A 20,701-nucleotide genomic window follows, 5' to 3' on the forward strand; every position below is an offset into this window, starting at 1 on the left:
TTCTTTAACTCTGATGACCCCCAAAATTGTGCCAATCCCAGTTTCTGCAATTAGTTTGAGGGCCTGAGTGAACTCCCATTCTACAGCCATATTCTTGTGGGACTTTGAAACAATTCACCAGGGAAACTTGGATCTAGGATTTTGTTTCCTTTCATCATTGCAGTTGGATCCTGCTGTGGACTATTTATGTCCCCACAAAATGCATATATTCAAGTCATAACCCCCAAGGTGATAGTATTAGGAGGCAGGGTCTTTGGGAAATGATTATTAGATCATAAGAGCTCGGTCCTCATGAATTAGTGCCCTTATAAAGGAGACCCCAGTTAGCTAGTCCCCTTCTGCCAAGTGAGGACACAATCAAAAACTGAACCAGAAAGCAAGCACTCACCAGACTGAATCTTCTCATAGTTTGTCATTCATATAGGTTTTTGGGGGTTATTTTTTTTGGGGGGGTGCAGGGCAGAGGAATAGAGAGAATCTTAAGCAGGTTCCACCCAGCATGGCTCACTCTCACAACTCTGAAATCACGACCTGAACCGAAATCAAGTCGGACGCCTAACCGACTGAGCTACTCAGGCACCCCTATATGGTAGTTCTCTACTTTTGAAACATATATATGCTTTTAAAACAGGTATGCAGGGCACCTGGGTTGAGTGCCTGTGGTGCAGGTCGTGATTCTGGGGTCCTGGGATAGAGTCCCACAAGGGGCTCCTGGCCAGAGCCTGCCTCTCTCTCTGTCTCATGAATAAATAAAATCTTTTGAAATAATAAATAAATAAATAAAACAGGTGTGCTATTCAGTAAGGGCCCTTTATGACTATAATTAATGAAATAATGCAAAAGGATACTGAACTCTAAACTACCTTCCAATTGCAAAAGGCTTATAAGCCAGAATATCCTATGTGGTATTTTTCTCCTTTATTTCCATATATACACACAACAGACACTGTGTTTATAGATTATCTCAATATTTACATCAATTTTATAATTTTATCCCTTTTAATAGGTTTTTAACCTGGAGTCCATGAACTTGTTTGGGAAAAAAAATTACATCTCTATTTTTACTATCTTCTGTTACTTAGCATTTCCTTCAGTTATAAATATAGGCAACAGGGGCACCTGGGTGGCCCAGTGGTTGAGCATCTGCCTTTGGCTCAGGTCGTGATCCCGGAGTTCCAGGATCAAGTCCTGCATGAGGCTCCCTGCAGGGAGCCTGCTTCTCCCTCTGCCTGTGTCTCCACCTGTCTCTGTGTGTCTCTCATGAATAAATAAATAAAATCTGGACAGCCCGGGCACATTGTGCAGAGTTCATAACATCAATACACTGCCAATAGTAGTCCATGGCCCCCAAAAGATTAAAACAAACACACAAACCCTATACCATGAGGAAATGAGCCTTCATCACTGTCCTGTTGCATCCCAGGTATGAGTCCTGAGCATTTTCTCCAACATTCCTCCCAAGAACTCCTGCTTCAAAGAAGGGGTTATTATCCAAAGGGTGTAGTTCGGTGAGGCTCGATACAACTTTGTGTGATAAGGGAGAAGCATTCCTTCTGCTAGGAGATCTATAGCTGATGACCCACAGATTTCCCCTTTTGGACGAAAAAACAATGGCTCACACGGTTCCTCAGCACAAGTGGCTTAAATACTTGATGATCTGCATCACTGGCTTGTCTTTCACATATTAAACAATCTCTTCTCTGTGCACTGCGCATCTTGATGTACACTAAATCCTCTCTCCAGATGGCACTCTCTATAATGCCTTTCTTCCTAACCCAAGGCCTCTGCTAGGTGACCCTCCTAACTTCTGCTAGCTTTAGGCCTATGCCCTGCCCCGACCCAACTCTCAGTCAAGGTCACTCTGTGAACCCTAGGACTCAAAAAAAAAAAAAAAAAAAAAAGCTTAAAAATCACTGGTTTATCATGATTTCTCACCTCAAATAGAAAAAGAAATATCCTTATTGTGGGGATGATTATTTAAAAACCCAAATGATATAAAGCTAAAAGTAAAAAATGTCCATCTACTACTGTACAATTTACTTGCAACTTTTCAGTCTTGAGATTCACAATCATGTATATTTATACACTGTATGTGCAGTAAGTATCCTATAACAAATTTTTTCTCTTAACACCAATTAATATCATTCCATGTACATAAAAACATGGAAAAACATGTAGATTTCATCCTTTTCACCAGCTGTACAGTATTTCCTTATGCCAGTACCATAATTTAATCAAGCACTATCAATGAACACTTAACTAGTGAAAATCCTTATACATACAAGTTTGTATACTCATTTTTCCCAGTTTGAGATATACTTGATATATAACACAGTTTTCTAAGGTGTACACCATGATGAACTGATACACATTTCTATTGTTAAAATGATTACAGCAGTGAATGCATCCATCACCTCAGTTATATTTTGTGTGCTGAGAACTTTTAAGATCCACTCTCTTAGCAACTTTCAAATATACAATACTGTCAACTATAAGTCACTATGTTGTACATTACATGCCTGGAACTTACTCATCTTATAAGAAGGTTGTACCCTTTGACCACCTTCATCCTCATTTATTTTCTTAGGTTAAATTTATAGAAATGGAGTTGCTGAATTAAAGGATATGTGTGCTTCAAATTGATAAGTGCTCTTTTAAAGTGCAGATATTCACTTATGGAGAATATGGTATGCATTACAAATATTTTTCTCTATTTTAACATTTTCATAGTATTCTCTACCATGCAAATGGTTTTAAAATTTTTTGTCAAGTTTTGTGTATATATGGCAAAAAAAAAAACATGTAACATGAAATCTACTTTCTTACATTTGTATACAGTATTGTTAACTATATGTACATTGTCATACTATCATAAGATCATAAAACTTATCTATATTCTTTAGTACTCTATAGTTTTATCATTTCACATGCAAACCTTTAAGTTCTTCTCTTCCCTCCTCTTCCTCCTCCTGAGAAAAAAAGTTCAATTCTCCCATACTATTTCTTATATAACCTAACTCTCCCCTTGTCTCAACTACAAGAGATTTCTTTTTGGCTATAAGTAACAAAATACAGAACCAAAAGTATATTGAACAAGTTAAGGAATTTATTTTCTCATGTAACAAAAAGTCCAAAGGAAAAGCAGTTCCAGGATTGGTTAATTCGGAATCACAATTAAGGTGCTTTCTATCTGTGCACCCTGCTATCCTCAGTATGATGGCTTTCATCTTTATGCTTGTTCTCTCTCAGTTATCATCAGATGGAAGAGGAGATGACAAATGTACTATATGAGCACTGACCCCAACCCACTGAGAAGATATGGTCTAATGAAAGTTGGTGTGCCTAATCCAATTACCCACCCCTCTGCTCTTGGGAAATAGTAATTAGGGAAAAAAGATAAGGAACCTTCAACCAGCTCTTCTACACATGGGGAGAGAAGCTGAAAGTCAAGACTGTAACAGAAGTATAAAATTCCTTCCTCAAATACCTAATATTCTTTGGCCTTGGAGTCACTGAATTCACATTTAAATTAATCTATATTTCACTTTTATTACATCGATGGAGCTCTCAAGGACTGAATTCTAATAAAATTAAGGACTAAGTTCTGTTAAAGTAAAATGAACTTTTTAAGCAATTTAGGCAGATAGGATGTATATATCACACACACATAATATACAATGTATATAATAAAATCCTTATAGGCATAAAAATTCTTAATAGAAATAAATTATAATAAAATAAAAATTGTTTTAGTGTATTGTTTGCTTTTCTTAAATAACTAAAATTCATAAAGCAAAACCAAAATTTGTTCATTCTTACAAATGAATCATACAAAAATGATTCTGATTGGTGCATACTTTTCTTAATGCTAATTTATCAAACCCTGAGTTTTGCTTCTCTGTCTGTGGTTATATACACACCACTATAAGCAAATAAGAATGTTTAAAATAAGGGTCCTACATCTTAGGGTTTAGATATTTGAAATCAGGTTTTTCATTCTGAATAGTTTCAGTAAAATCTGTTATTTAGACTGTGTATCTGCTTTAAGTAGGTTTGTGTTAAATTAATAAAATACAACCTTACTCCTGCTTAAGAGTGCATCTTTCATTACATAAGTTAGCAAATAGCTTATATCAATACAAATGTCCAATATTGTAATTAAATCATTGCTACTTGATATACTTTATACATGAATAATTTATCTCTTTACACTGTTGAAGCTTTGCCTTGCATTTCAGTATGTTTTATAGCTTCTGGATCATCACCTGAAATTTACCTAAAAAAAGAAAAATGAAAATCATTCTTTGATTTTAGGTGCAAGGAAAACAAGCCTAAACATCAATTTTTCTGTCCTATTAGAAAGTGATTTCAATGAAGAAACTTGCTATGTCAAACAACTTTTCACACTTTTCACAATGCTCAACAAAGTCCATTTCATTTTTGAGATGATTATCTGTTTTGTGAATAGGTGTCTTTGCTTCTCTTTGTGATTCCTACCTGTGTAGTTAACCGCTGACTATCAGTGTAAACAGAAAGGTAATATAGCGATGCTCAAGTCAATTTTATTTTTGGTTGGTAGCTTTGGTAAAAAGATCTTTGGAAAGGACTTTAGCGATAAAAGATTAGTTGGTTTTATCTAGCTTTATTCTAGAAAATTGTTTTTAAAAAGACATTTCAATGGTATAGGAAAATTTGCTATCTTAAAGAGTAATGCAGAAATATTTCCTTTAAAAGTTAAGAATCACCAGGGTGCCTGGGTGGGGCAGTCAGTTGAGTATCTGAGTCTTGGTTTTGGTTCAGGTCGTGATCTCAGGGTTGTGGGATGAGCCCTATTTTGGGCTCTGCACTGAGCACCACTGAGCACAGAGTCAACCTGGGACTCTCTCTCTCTCTCTCTGCCCTTCCCCCACCTCTTAGAAATAAATCTTTAAAACTAAATACCTACATAAAAGAATCACTAAATTGTCTTATACATTTGGATTATGTTAGCACACTTTCTTAAATCATTGTCCATTATGAATTTAAAAGTCTGAATATGAATATAAGCATACTACATATTATATTAAATGTTAAAATTGATAAAAGTTAAAACAAAATGGCTTTAGCTTTCTAAATTTTCCCTATGTTAATAAAAACAAACACCAGACTTGAAAAATAATCACTAAAAACATTTTTTTTTTTAAGATTTTATCCATTTATTCATGAGAGACACAGAGAGAAAGAGGCAGAGGCACAGACAGAGGGAGAAGCAGGCTCCATGCAAGGAGTCTGATGTGGGACTCGATCCCGGGACTCTAGGATCACACCCTGGGCTTAAGGCAGGCACTAAACTGCTGAGCCACCCAGGGATCCCCCGTTAAAAACATTTTTAAGAAATGTGAATTCAACTTACAAGCAGGCATTGAAGATACTTCAGCTGTGACAATACTTTTTATTCCCAAGTTTGATAAGCCACCTCTGATTAAGCCACATGTAAATGCTAAATACTGAAAGGAACAAAAATGTAAAGAATATTAAGGATCTACTAAGATAGCAATGCTATTGAAAAATATGACATTTAGTTAAACCTTGGTATTAATAAGTCATTGCTGCTTAAAAAGGGACTGTGGAAGAATTTCTCAAAGTACTGAAAATTCTGATTGTTAAAACAATTTCCCAGCTTAATGACAACTAAAACATGGACACATGACTTAAGGTGCTCCAGCCCTGGACTCTGAATCTAGAAAGAGTGAAAAAACAAACTAGAAACAGATTAGAATTAGTTGTAGAGGCAGCAAAGGTGGCTGTCATCAGTGCTATGCAAAGAATTCTAACCCTCCCTCCCTAAGGGTCTATTTCTATAGTTCTTGCCTGCTTTCTGAGGCTTCCCATCAATTCTGTAAGTTTATCTCCCTAAACAGAGTTGGTTTCTGTTTTCTACAATCAAGAATAATGATTTCTTCAGACTTATAGCCAATCTGCTACAACAAAGAATCATCCAGTTCAGAATATCAACAGTGCAAGTGTTGAGAAACCCTATCAAATGGAAACCAGGAAAGAGAATGGGACTAAACTACAGCAAAGAAAGCCAGCCAAGAACAGGAATCAAAAATTAAGTAATCCAAGGAATTTTTGATTATGTACATTTTTGTATTAGATGATATTCAATATGATAAATCTATGAAAAACAAATTATCCGTTTATAATTAATTTACATAAATGAGTACTGATCAGTAAGTAGATCTGGAGTCATGAAATTTTGACCTGGAAGAGACTTTAGTGATTACTTATAATATAGGTGCTATGATAACCAATCTTATTAAGGTCTAGAGGGGATTATGTAACTTATCCAATGTCAAACAAACCTGTAAATTGTGTAGTTTAAAATATAGATTTATTTGGTTTGAAGCCCATGCTCTTCCCACTATACTTATAATGCTTTTGTTAGATAATTTAGGTATGGATAAATTTTTACAGATAACTAATAGGTTATACTGACCCAGATATTTTAATCACCTCAAAGAAACCCTTGCATTAAAACCTCAGCTTTCTTTAATACATCTGATCTACTTATGGATTCCTACCTGAAAATAAAAACAAAAACCACACAATATCCAGAAGCACAAAACATGTGTTATACTTAAAACATGTATTAGAAAAAAAATGTTGATGATATTAAAAAATTGTTTTTTAATTAACTAAAGGAGATTGTAAATATACTGTGAGGTGAATATTTTCACACAACGCCAGTTTTGTAAGCTTAACTATCTTTTCTGATATATCTATGCTGTATATTCAAGAATCTAACATTAATTTACATTTCAGTGGCATTTGGTTGTAGTATCATAAACCTACTCAGCTATAGGTTAATACAGTTTATTTTAATATGATGAACACATGAACACCCGTCTCCTATTTCATAAAAAAGTACTTAAACAAAAGAGAACAACTTTAAAACCTATTCCAAATTCAAAAGTCTGTTGTTGTTGGCATTGTACTTTCCCTAAGAAAACTCCAATCTTCTATTCCATTAAATACCTTAGATGCATGTTCTAAATACTGTTTTCCTGCAGACATCTGAGTAAGCAGACGAAATTTGTTGTCCTGAAGTACATAGATGCCCTATTTGAAAAATAGAAAACATATCCAAAGTCAGTGTAGTCTGTAGTCTTTAAAAATGATCTCTTCCCTTCAAAACAATTCAATTTTTTTTTAAGTTATTAAAACTCTCTGATGGTCAAATTTCTTTAAATGAAGGAATTTCACAATTTTCAAGCTGAAAAATTGTTCAGAACTTTATAACACTAATATTTATTGAATGCTTCAAGATACTAAAGATATAAAGATGCCTAAGATAGTTCCTACCCTTAGAGAACCCACAGACTAGTGGCAAAGGAATCAGAAATACACGTCCAGGTGGAATTAGCAGTTATATATTATTAGCTCATATCTACAAAGCTAATAATCAGTCACTTCCATTAGCATTTCAATACTTACAAAGACTGATATTGTTATGTTAAAAGATGAAACTACTGGTAGCTACTAATACATCTTTTTCATTTTCTAATACTTAATCAAAATGCCAAATCCATTCTAAATATTTCCTTGAGTTTTATAAAACAAATTAAATTTATTTAAATGCACAATTTTCCATGTAATCTATTAAATCTTGTATCAACAAATTATTTTAAGAGAAAAATGACAGCAACTAAATAATGCAAAAGTTGCTTAAAAGTTAAATATACTTTATAAACTTTAGAAATTACTCTAAAAACAAATGTGACATACTTGTATTTCTGCGAAAAGAACCATTAATAACTAAGGAACCAAATCCTAGACGTTTATCATTCTACATTTGCTCCTTTTTTTTTTAAGATTTTATTTCTTTATTCATGAGACACACCCAGAGAGAGACAGAGAGAGGCAGAGACACAGGCAGAGAGAGAAGCAGGCTCTATGCAGGGAGCCTGACGTGGGACTCAATCCCAGATCTCCAGGATCATGCCCTGGGCTGATGGCAGCGCTAAACCACTGAGCCACCCAGGCTACCCAACTTTTTAAAACTTAAGATAGTTATTTAATTGGGAGAAAGAAACAGCTATCATTACTGATAAATGTCTCTTAGTTCTTATTCACTATATCCTATTACAGAAAAAAGGTAATGATGTATTAACACATAAAAGAAACATTTCAAAGGTGACTAAAAATTTTTAGTTAAATATAATAAATGACTAAAATAGAACATTTATATTAAGTTAAAGGACCTAAAAAATAAGCCTTAATTTGTTTAAGTACCTGATGATTTGTCCTTAGATTGTCGATCTGTTTCTTGAATACTGTAGTCCAAAAATCTTTGCAAATGAACTTCATGATATCTAACTCATCCTTGAACCTTGCAGTATCTTTTGTAAACCTACAAAGACCAACTAAAAGTAATCAGTATTCTTCCTCCAAAGAAAGCAGGAGGGTCACATTATTCACTAATTTTGAAATGCCATTACAGCACTGAACATTAACTGATAGTCATAAAGTAATCAGAACAAAGCAAAAAGATCCCATTTCAATTCACATTGTTATGTAATTATGGTGCTAAAATTAATCTAACAATAAGCTGCAATTTTAGGTACCATACAAGTCATTCTAGCATGTCAAAAAAAAAAAAAAAAAAGGCTGAGCATAATCATGGTATTGTTATATAAAACATAACCAGATTCAGCTATTCAAATAATGAGAAATGAATACTTTATGAATTCGTCTATAAATTAGAAGATTACTACATGCATAAATCTAGACTCTAAAGCATTTCCATTCCTTGCATTTAAACAAAAATCCATTTAGGTTAAAGAACCTACTAGACCTCAAATAGAAAATGTAACTAAATTTTAGATGTTGCCTCAGTACACCAAAGTTTTTAGGAAAAAAGTCTAAAATATAAAATATACATATACATTTTCTTCAAATATTAAAACATGAAAGTTAGGTAACTGAGTTAAAATAGCATCAGACCTAAAAAGAAATTTTAATGTGAATTAAAGAATAGAGAATAAATAAAATTTAGGAATTAAAATTAAAGTATTTCAAATTTTATATAATCTTTTGAAATGGATCACCTTTGTTTATAACCTACCTGGAAGAAAATTTTCAAATCCATACTGCTCACCTTTCTATCAATCCTTGTCCCACTCGAAACCCCATGTTTTCCAGCTTAGTAATACAGCGTCCATTTTCCTATTTTAAAAAATAATAGTTTTGAATATTTTTAGAATGCCAGACAATATTTAAAAATTGTTTTAAGATGCTGACTAAAAATATTAATGTAAGTGGTTGCACTTTTTTCACTAAAATATTCTTTTTTATTTTCTTTTTTTAATTTTACTTATTTGAGAGAGAGCAGGAGCAGAGGGAGGGGCAGAGGGAGAGGCAGAAGTGGACTCCCCTGCCGAGCAAGAAGCCTAATGGAGGGCTAGACCCCAGAAACCTGGGATAATGATGTGACCCGAAGGCATAAACTTAACAGACTGAGCCACCCAGGCACCCTCACTAAAACATTCTAAGAAATAGTGAATTACAAGTTATATTTGAGTTTTCTTAGTACTAATCATTTCATAAAGCACTTTTCTTCTCAGTTATAAAAAACGATGTCAAAGTTTCACCTTTCCATCAGTCATTCCCTTTGGGAGGTTATTAAACTCTGTTGTTGCTTGCTTCAGAGTCATGTAAGCTTTCCAGTTCTGTGTCTTAGTTGATGACCCTATCTTCCTATGCCAGGAATTATGCAGTTGGTTTGCTCTTTCTTTGACAATCTCATCCAGTCTTTAGACTTTAAATACTACCCATATGATGAAGACTCTCAAACTCCTCTGGATCAGGGATCCCTGGGTGGCGCAGCGGTTTGGCGCCTGCCTTTGGCCCAGGGCGCGATCCTGGAGACCCGGGATCGAATCCCCACATCGGGCTCCCGGTGCATGGAGCCTGCTTCTCCCTCTGCCTGTGTCTCTGCCTGTCTCTCTCTCTCTCTGTGACTATCATTAAAAAAAAAAAAAAAACTCCTCTGGATCAAGCTATATAAAATTTTCAGAGTTCTTCTCTCAGGCCTCAATCTCCTACTGTTCTTCACTCACATCGGCTCTAGCAACACTGGTCTTGCTGTCGTTAAACATGCCAGGCATGTTCCAATCTCAGGGCTCCTGTACAGGCAGCTCTTCCTCCAGATATCCACATGACCAACTCCCTCACTTCAAGTCTTCACTCACATGTCACTATCTCAGTGAAGCCCATCTTTTTTCTTTCTTTTTTTTTTTTTCAGGTGTACAATAAAATCATTCAACAATTCTATAGATTATTCAGTGCTCATCATAGTAAGTATATTCTTAATCACCTTAATCTATTTCACCCATCACCCCACCCCCCCATATCAGTGGGTCTCATTTTAACTATCATCTTTAAAACTGCAACATTATTCCCCTTCAGAAATTCTCTATTCTGGTCATTTTCAAAGTGTGCTCCAAGACCAGTAACATTAGCATCACCAATTCCGAAACCCAATTTACTGAATCAGAACTGTAGGTGTGGGTCAGTAATCTATGTTTTAGAAGCTCTCTAAAAATAGCAGGTCTGGCTGGCTCAGTGGGTAGAGCATGCAACTCAATCTCTGGGTTCTAGGCTAAAACCCCATGTTGAGTATAGAGATTACTTAAAAATAAAGTTAAAAAAAAAAAAAAAGCCCCCTAACAGTCATTCTGATGCCCCATCCCATTTCCCTGCTTAATTAGTCTCCAAAGAATTTCTTTCACCATTTAGCATACTATATACATTTTACTAATTTCACATGATCCATGTCTCTCCATCCTGACCCTCTGCTAGACTACAGCTCCAAGATAGGAAGGATATTTATATATTCTAAAGTTTGTTAGTCTCCACTAAATACACCATAGGCCTCATTATTTGCTGAACTTTCTTCTAAGGAACCATGTATTCTAATGAGGTTGTGACTACTAAATCTGTGCTTTTATAGTAGAAACTTTATTGGACATAGCTATAAAGAGGTCCCATTGCCCCCTCAAATTAGGCATAATCAAAATGATATTCGGGGTACCTGGCTGGCTCAGTCAGTAGAGCATGCAACTCGATTTCAGGGTTGTAAATCCAAGCCCCACACTGGGTATAGAGATTACTTAACAATAGAATCTTTTAGAGGCACCTGGGTGGCTCAGTGGTTGAGCATCTGCCTTTGGCTCAGATCGTGATCCTGGGGTCCTGGGATCGAGTTCCACATCAGGTTCCCCACAGGGAGCCCGCTTCTCCCTCTGTCTCCCTGTGTCTCTCATGAATAAAATTTTTAAAATATTAAAATCTTTAAAAAAAATTAGATGAGAACCTGAATGGCTTAGTCAATTAAGCGACCAACTCTTAGTTTCAGCTCAGATTGTGGTCTTAGGGTTGTGGGATCAATCCTTGCATTGGGCTCACTGCTTAGCAGGGAGTCTACTTGAGATTCTCTCCCTCTACCCTCCCCCCACTTCCACAATCTCTCTCTCTCTCAAATAAATAAATTAATAAATGAAATCTTTTTAAAAAATGATATTATCTTAATTTCCTTCACCTGTGAGGCCTCTAAAATTCCCTAACTTTAATGGCAATCCCAACCAGAAAACTTCCATTTTCTTTCCCCCTTTCTTCCCAACCTTCCACACACACTGCAGTCCTGTGGAGCCTACCATCTATATGCTTTCAAAATCTGTCTTCTCTCTTCATCCCTTCTCATCTCTCTCCTGGTTTTCAGTTAGAGCCTTCCAAATGATCTCCTTGTCTCTAGTTTCTTCTTCCCTTGATTTCTATCTTCTGTATTTCTGGTAGAGACTTTCTAAAAACCAAATCATGTTATTTCTCTACTGAACCTTTCAGCATCCTCTCCCCTTTCTTCAAAATAAAGTTCAAACCCCTTAGTATGGCATGTGCCTTTCCTTAAATGATCCTGGCTAGTTAACCAGAATCACTAATGGCCACATATCCATAAACATCTCTCCTTCTACCACTCTGAAATTTCTGCAAAAACTCTAGAGTTCCATGCTTTCTACAGCCCCTATGCCTTAGCACATGCTGTTCCATAGGCCATATATCCCCTTTTTTTAAAAAAAAAAAAGATTTTTTTTTTTTATTTATTTGAGAGAGAGAGAGAGAGAGTGAACAAGCAGGGGGAGGGACAGAGGGAGAAGCAGACTCCCCACTGAGCAGGAAGTCTGATGCAGGGTGTGATTCCAGGATCATGACCTGACCCACCCAGGTGCCACTTTATACATTTTTTAAAAAGATTTATTTGAGAAAGAGAGCAGCAGGGAAAGGGAGAGGAACAGAAAGAATCTCAAGCTGACTCCCCACTAAGCTGGGAGCCTGACGTGGGACTCTATCTCAGGACCCTGAGATCCTGACCTGAGCTGAAACTAACAGTAGGATACCCAACCAATGGTGCCATCCAGGCGCCCCATAGACCGTACATCCTTTAAATTCAGCAAAAAGTATCATATCCCCCCAAAAGCCTTCCTTGACACTCCTTTGGGCCCTATGCTGTCATAACACTCTGCACATAGATCTATTATTGTACTTATCACAATAATTCATTTTTCTGTTATTCTCCAGCTCACTTCAAAACATACTTAGAAAAAAAAAAAAAACATACTTAGGTGGGGAAAAAAGTGCTCAGGTGGAATAAGTAACCTGTCAGCCTTTGTGGAACAATCCGGTCTTTGTACAATCACCCAGGAGTATGTTGACCAGCAGGAAATATGATTATATATAAACATTCTGATATCCTAACTATTGATCACACCAGCCCAATGTTGCTACTTGTTCATTCACTTTAGTATCTGTGAATACTCACTAGTGGCTACCATTTTTTTAAGAAAAATTAAACTTGAGAATATTTTATCTTTTCACCTTTTTAAGGAATCTATTCTCCATAAATTGGTAAATGCCCAGTTATTCAGTTTTTAAAGATTTAATTCCTCTTCAAGCATAGTTTAAAAATCATTGATTTGCAGAGTGAGAATACTGGTTCTTTACTTCACTTTAAAACTCATGACTTCAAGGACACCTGGGTGGCTCAGAGATTGGGCTTCTGCCTTCAGCTCAGGGCGTGATCCCAGGGTGGCAGGATCGAGTCCCACATTGGGCTCCCTGCATGGAGCCTGCTTCTCCCTTGGCCTCTCTCCCTCTGTGTCTCTCATGAATAAATAAATAAAACCTTTAAATAAATAAATAAATAAATAAATAATAAAACTTAGGACTTCATCTCTGGAAAGAAATATAAAAACCATATAAAAACCACTGCTTGGGCAGCCTGGGTGGCTCAGCGGTTTAGCACCGCCTTCAGCCCAGGGCCTGATCCTGGAGACCTGGGATCGAATCCCACGTCAGGCTCCCTGCATGGAGCCAGCCCTCTCCGTCTGCCGCTCTTGCTCTCTCTCTGTACCTCTCATTAATAGATAAATAAAATCTTAAAAAAATAAAATAAAAACCATTGCTTAATTTCAGGATTATGTCTTTCTTTTACATCTTTTTATTACAAAAAACCTGAAGTACACCTAAGTAGAGACATTAATACAATGAACTCTTGTACACCTAGATTCCAAAATGGATTCTAATCAACACTCCCATATTAATTTTTTTAAAGATTTTATTTATTTATTTGAGAGAGAGAGAGAGAAAGTAAGTGCACAAGCAGGGGGGAGAGAGGGAGAAGCAGGTTCCCCGCTGATCAGGGAGCCAGATGTGGGGCTTGATCCCAGGACCCTGGGATCATGACCTGAGCCAAAGGCAGATGCTTAACCAGTTGAGCTACCCAGGTGCCCCCATATTAACCTTTTAAAATCTTTTTTGCTTATATACACTTTCAATTCCCCATTGTAAACAAAGTACAATAGGAAAAACTATATTTTTAGTTTATTTAAATAGTTTTAAAGATTTATTTTTAAATGCCACCCAGTGTGGAGCTCAAACTTAAACCCCAAGATCAAGAGTGGCATGCTCAGTCGGGGCGCTTGGGCGGTGCAGTGAGTTAAGTGTCTGACTCTTGGTTTCAGCTCATGTCATGATCTTAGGGTTGTGGGATCACGCTCAGCATGGAATCTGCTTGAGTGTCTCTCTCCTTCTCCCTTTGCATCCCTCCTACCCCCACTCTTATGCATGCTCTTATAGTCTTTACATAAATCTTTAAAGAAATTTAAAAAAGAGAGTTGCACACTCTACCAACTGAGCCAGCCAGGCTTCCCAAAAGTTATATTTAGATAAAATGATTCAAAACTTACAGATTTCCTTTTCCTTAATATGACTAGCACATCTCTTAATATTGTCAGTTATGATTATGATAGGTATTTTGGTTAATCCACTGGAAAAGAGAAGGATTAAAAAAAAAGATTTTCCAGGCTAAAAGTTGAAAGAGGCAAAGTAGAGAGACGGGAACAAAGAGGACTGATTGTACACATCATAGTGGGGGAGCAGGGGTTTAATGATAAAAGAGTAAAAGAGGTGTGTTGGTCATTATTCTCTGGGGAAAGAGTAAAAGGCAGGCTAACTTTGCATGAAGAGCAAATGCCTGCTACTCATCACTTAGCATAGATACTAAACACTAAAAACTATTGGTTATTGATGATAATGAAGTCAAAAGTGTGGAACTTGGAAAAAATCTCTATTACAGATGAATAAGAATATATTTGCTTCATTTCCAGTACTCTTCCTAGAATCTTTCTAATATCTCCAAATGCATTATGCCTTTCTGCCATACTGAATGTGCCCACTCAACTCAAAAATTATTTTGAAATCCTAACCCCCAATGTGATAGTATTATGAAATAGGGACCTTGGTAGGTGTTTCTGTCATGATGATGGAGCCCTTAAGAAAAAGATTAATGAAGGGGGACTGCTGGGTGGCTCAGTAGTTGAGTGTCTGCCTTTGGCTCAGGGCATGATTCTGGAGTCCTGGGATCAAGTCCTGCATTGGGCTTCCTGCATGGAGCCTGCTTCTCCCTCTGCCTATGTCTCTGCCTCTCTCTTTGTCTCTCATAAAAAAAATAAAATCTTTATTTAAAAAAAAAAAAGAGTAAGATTAATGGGGGCACTTGGGTGGCTCAGTTGGTTAAGCACCTGCCTTTGGCTCAGGTCATGATCCCAGGATTCTGGGATCAAGCTCCACATCAGTCTCCCTGCTCAGCAGAGAGCCTGCCTCTCCCTTCTGCCTCTGCCCCTGCTCATGTTCTCTCTCTCACTCACTCTTTCAAATAAATAAAATCTTTATTTAAAAAAAAAGGATTAAAAATAATAATAATAAAATAAAAAAAGGATTAATGCCACTATAAAAGAGACCCCAGAGAGCTAGCTAGCCCCCTTCCACTATGTGAACACACAGCCAAAAGACATCCATCTATGAGCCAGAAGTAGGCCTTCATTAGACATGGAATTTTCTGGTGCCTTGATCTTGGACTCTTCACCCTTCGCAATTGTTAGAAATAAATTTCTATTATTTATAAGTTACCCACTTTATGATGTTTGGTTATAGGAGCCTGCATAGGCTAATACACTCTCTTTCTTGTGGTTTACACCATTCCCAGATTCCTACAGACACCTCAAAAATTCAACATGTTCAAAATAAATTCATGCTTTATCTTTTTCTCCCCCTTTTTCCTCTCCGTCCAACACAACTGCTCAAGGTAAACACCTGAGAATTTTCAACTCTCACAACTATACCTGGGTCCCAGAGTTTCCACCTAACTTTAAAAAAATTCTCTACTTTTCTGTCACAATTCAGGTCTTCATCATCTTCTGCCGACTTCTGAAATAATGAATCTTCTCACTACAAGGGTCTTCTCTCTCTAACCTAAATACTGGATTATCTTTCTAAAATGCAAATGGACCACATCATTCTCCTCTTTAAAAATTATCCACGGGGGTGCCTGGGTGGCTCAGATGATTAAGAGTAAGTTCGGGTCAAGATCTCAGGGTCGGGGATCCCTGGGTGGCTCAGGGGTTGAGCGCCTGCCTTCGGCCCAGGACGTGGTCCTGGAGTCCCGGGAACGAGTCCCACGTCCGGCTGCCTGCATGGAGCCTGCTTCTCTCTCCGCCTCTGTCTCTGCCATTGTCTCTCTCTGTGTGTTTCTCATGAATAAAAAAAAAAAAAAAAAGATCTCAGGGTCGTGAGATTGAGCCGCCCCTAGGGCTCTGCGCTGAGTCTGGAGCCCGCTTAGATTCTCTCTCTTCCTGGGACACCTGGGTGGCCCAGCGGTTGAGCATCTGCCTTCAGCCTGGGGCGTGATCCCGGAAACCGGTATCGAGTCCCACATCGGGCTCCCTGCATGGAGCCTGCTTCTCCCTCTGCCGGTGTCTCTGCCTCTCTCTCTGTGTGCCTCTCACAAATAAAATCCTTAAAAAAAAAAAATTCTCTCTCTCTCCGTCTGCCCTTCTCTCTCCAGCTCTCGCTCTCTCTCTCTAAAACAAAACAAAAAACTCCACTGCGAATGTCAAATTCTTTAATCATACAGCATACAGGGCTCTTTCCAGCTTCAGTTCCCAACACCTCTCACTCTCCGCCCATTCAATCGAGTGACAGTGAAATGCTTAAGCCTATTTAAATGCATTACACTCTTTCATACCCCTATGCCTTTACCTTTGCCTAAGATGCTTTCCCTACCCCCACTTTCCACCCCTCTTTCTCAACAGCATTTAAAAGAGCTTCTGACCTGAGCATGACTTTGGAATACCTCGTTTATAATATTCGTTACACCTCCGTAATTCTGTGCCAAATTACTACCCAATACATTATTCGCCGAACCCCTATTCCCCAATGACTGAAGTGGGGGGTTGACTTATGTCAGGCTCACGACACACAATTAATACATATTTTCTGAATGAATCAACGAATGAGTGAAAATTCCCACGTATTAGAAGTAACTCCCAGGAGAATGGAGTCACTGTTTCATTACTATCCCCCCAGCAACACAAAACTACCTCCGTCATAGGCACTAAATAACTATTTTTTGAATTAGATTGGTTTCCTAATTATAATAACGCCTACGATCTTTCTTCCCTTTAAGCCCACACCGCAAGAGCCTTCTATACTCAGGCGCGTGCAGTAATCCTGAGGGTTACGGTGGGGGAGGGGGGGACTCGCAGGCCTGTCCGGCGGATGGCTCCCAGCGCTGGAAGTGACAGGATTAAGTAGGGGCGCCAAAATCAGCTGTGCAGCTAACACCGCCATAAATCATGGGAGCGACAACGCTTAAACAAAGTATCAGACAGAAGATGCGAAAGAGAAAAGGCTGACTGACTGCAGACAGCTGCAGGCTCTAGGCTCGGGATGCTTGGACGTGGACCAGTTTGTCTACACTTCACAAGGGCTTGGGTGGCGACACAGGAGTTGAAGCAAAGAGCGGAGGAAACAGTGTCACCGCAAAAGGACCTTAAGGGCTAGTGGCAGCACTCACCACCTCCCCCTGCTCCGCGGACTTGTACACTCCAGACACCATCTCGTTATGGAGAAGCAAAAACAACGCCTCGTCCGCCATTTCCTGCTTATTCTTCCAAACGCCGGGTTTCGGCTCCCGTTTGGGCCGGGCTCAAAGGTTCCGGCTGGCGCTTGCTTGAGCGATTCTTAGACGGCAGCGCCGCGACTCCTTCAGTCCACAGCCCGTTCCTGGTTGCTAGGAGACCCGGGAATTCGCTTCGCTTTCCCCAAAGCTGGGAAAAGACGGAGCCCGGTACCGGGGCGAGCCCACCCCAGGGCTACCAAGCCCTCAGGCCACACGACACAGTCTTGACAGCAGCCGGAACCAAACAGAGCCAGCGGAGATCCTATCCGGACCCTGGGCGTGGGGGGCGAAAAAAACAACTTCCGGTTCCGTCTACTCCGGCATTCCGCCAGCTCCAGGATCACAGAGTTACTTCCCGCTAGGGGTGAACCGCTCCCGCCCAGATCGGGAGAAGCGTCCTCTTACGAGTGACGTCACAGGCGGGGCGGGGCGAGGCGGGGCGGGGCGGGGGGCGGGAAGCGTGAGCCGGGTAAAATAAGACAAAGGAGCGCCCGCTGCCCTCTGGGTGTTAACTACCTGTGTTAGGACTGGCGAGGTTAGCTTCGTCAAAAGCTTGCATTTCTGCCATATGTTCTTCAATATGAAGAGTAAAGACAGTGAATAAATCATTTTTTTCAGGCTATAAAGTTTAGATATGTTGAGAAATCATCCCAATGCATCGTGGATTAAACCTGGGTATGCAAAAAGATTTAATTATTTTGGCCACCAAGAAGTTTGCAGTGAGTGGGGACATAAGGGTTAAGGGGGATGAAGTAAGCAAAGAACAAGGTACACTTGAAACAAAATACAGAACCAGATGATCAGGTCCGTGAAAAAGTGCCAAAGATCAGAAAAGCAGCTTCACCGTGGTAAGTAGCTCATAGGAATGTATGGCAGGTTGGGATTTAACTCCTACAAGGATGCAAACACATATGTATGTACCTCTTAAATTTGGCAAATTCTAGCTTAAACATGTTGCTTAGCCTGTGATTAATTCTTTTCTTAGTAATTTACAAGGAAGGTTTTTTTCCCAATTAATTTGATGCTTCCCCCAAGTTAACATATTGATTTTTTCTCTTTTGTTCACAATAACCTTTCAACTCTCCATATTCTTTCACAGAAATTTAAAATCATCTTCCACAATTAGAATTATGGCAGCTTTTTTTCTTTTCTCTTTTACATGTCCCTTCTGATGTTTACATCAGTGTTTTGGATCATCACACAGATGTTCCACCTAAGCCTTTGAAAACGCTGTTAAAAAAGAAAACCACAAGCCAAAAGTGGAGTCATTTTTGCTAGGCCATGTCACCGAACTGGAGCTTAATACTTTTTTTTTTTTTTTTTGATGATAGTCACAGAGAGAAAGAGAGGCAGAGACACAGGCAGAGGGAGAAGCAGGCTCCATGCGCCGGGAGCCCGACACGGGATTCGATCCCGGGTCTCTAGGATCATGCCCTGGGCCAAAGGCAGGCGCCAAACCGCTGCGCCACCCAGGGATCCCTGGAGCTTAATACTTAATCGCAGTTCCAACCTCCACTAGAAATGTAGTCTTAGCTGATAAGTCACAAATTTTTCTGATCAGTAGAAATAAGGTAATCTGTCCCAGAGGCCTTCTCCAACCCCTAAAGGTAGATGAGGTAGTGATACGCTTAATAAGATCCTTTTATCCCCAAAGGAAAGTGACCTCACCTGAAATAATCCTTTTTTTTTTTTTTAAGATTTTATTTATTTTTTTCATGAGAAACACACAGAGAGAGGCAGAGACATAGGCAGAGGGACAAGCAGGCTCCTCTCAGGAAGCCCAATGTGGTACTTGATCCCTGGACCTGGCATCACAACCTGAGCCAAAGGCAGATGCTCAATCACTGAACCACCCAGGTGTCCTAAAATAATTTCTTTTTCTATTTATGACTTCCTCGTCCTACCTATGAAAATCTTTCCATTTCTGTAGCCTTTTGGAGCTCCCCTCTGCTTGCTAGATGAGATGCTGCCTAATTCATGAATCAATTAATAAAGCTAATTATATCTTTAAATTTTACTGTTGAATTTGTTTTATTTTTTTTTTGAATTTTTGTTATTTAACAACACTAGTGTAACTTCAAAGATTATTTTGTAACTATAATCTTAATTTTTCAAGCACCCAAAATTTCCCATCTGTGAAATCATGTCCCTTTTGTCCTGACTGCATTTTCCCTTCATCATCACCATCAAAGAAAAGGAGTCCAAGCCTGCCATTGAGGTTAAAGAATAACCAAATGACCAACTTACTGAGGTTGATTTCTCAAACAATAACATGGCGTCCTTAGAATATTTTGGAATTTATGGGAAAATAATATTTATTGAGCATCTACAAAATGTTGAACACAACAGCCCACACTAATCATCCCTCATAAAGCTATGTTAAATTGCCTAGGATCCTAGTAATAGGTTCAATGGAAGTAGAAAAAGATCCTCTATTTTTGGTTGCCTCTAAAAGCATTTTTCCTTGGAAACTGTTATACATTTGGTGGTTAGGATCTACTATTACCACATTCTCACGCATCTGTTGAGTCTATTACATAGTGTTATACTAAAGATCAGTGAGACTAGGAATGCTTATAATCAGTAATAATTTATTATTTATCAACCCTTATTCCTTTTACACAGTTTTACTTTTTTCCCCCCATAGCACTTCTCCATTTCTAACATGCCCTGTAATTTACTTTTATTTATCATCTGTCTCCATACTTTTCCTGCCCCCAAACTCCTTGAAGGCAGAGATCTTTATTGCACACTGACCATCCAAGTACCTAGAAAAGTGCCTGGCACGTAGTAAGCGCTCAGCAAATACTGCTGAGTGAGTGAGTGAATGAGTACATGAATGATTTTTGCTCCCCAGGAGCCTACAAACCCCACAAAAGCAGGAACCACAGCGCTCTTGTTCTAGTTTTTATCCTCAGAGCCTAGATTACTGCGGATAAACAAAGGAACTTTTAAAGATAGAGAAATTGGGATCCCTGGGTGGCGCAGCGGTTTGGCGCCTGCCTTTGGCCCAGGGCGCGAACCTGGAGACCCGGGATCGAATCCCACGTCGGGCTCCCGGTGCATGGAGCCTGCTTGTGTCTCTGCCTCTCTCTCTCTCTGTGACTATCATAAATAAATAAAAATTAAAAAATAAAATAAAGATAG

General features: G+C 38.5%; 1 protein-coding gene across 2 annotated transcripts; it reads right to left on the reverse strand.

Moving 5' to 3' along the window:
• Nucleotides 1–3,084: 3,084 nt before the first annotated feature.
• Nucleotides 3,085–17,919, reverse strand: TRAPPC6B (trafficking protein particle complex subunit 6B). Of its 2 annotated transcripts, none has more exons than XM_072838391.1 (6): nucleotides 17,450–17,919; nucleotides 9,140–9,207; nucleotides 8,275–8,392; nucleotides 7,018–7,101; nucleotides 5,393–5,486; nucleotides 3,085–4,276 (listed from the first exon to the last, which is right to left on the reverse strand). In XM_072838391.1, the coding sequence occupies exons 1-6, from the start codon at nucleotides 17,528–17,530 to the stop codon at nucleotides 4,245–4,247; spliced, it is 477 nt and encodes a 158-aa protein (XP_072694492.1). In that variant the 5' UTR covers nucleotides 17,531–17,919; the 3' UTR covers nucleotides 3,085–4,244. The 2 variants fall into 2 exon arrangements, with proteins under 2 accessions (XP_072694492.1, XP_072694493.1); XM_072838392.1 differs by lacking the exon at nucleotides 17,450–17,919 and adding an exon at nucleotides 11,697–12,806.
• Between the last annotated feature and the right edge of the window lie 2,782 nt (nucleotides 17,920–20,701).

The sequence above is a fragment of the Canis lupus genome, chromosome 9, assembly GCF_048164855.1.
Source record: "Canis lupus baileyi chromosome 9, mCanLup2.hap1, whole genome shotgun sequence".
NCBI classification, from domain to species: Eukaryota; Metazoa; Chordata; class Mammalia; order Carnivora; family Canidae; genus Canis; species Canis lupus.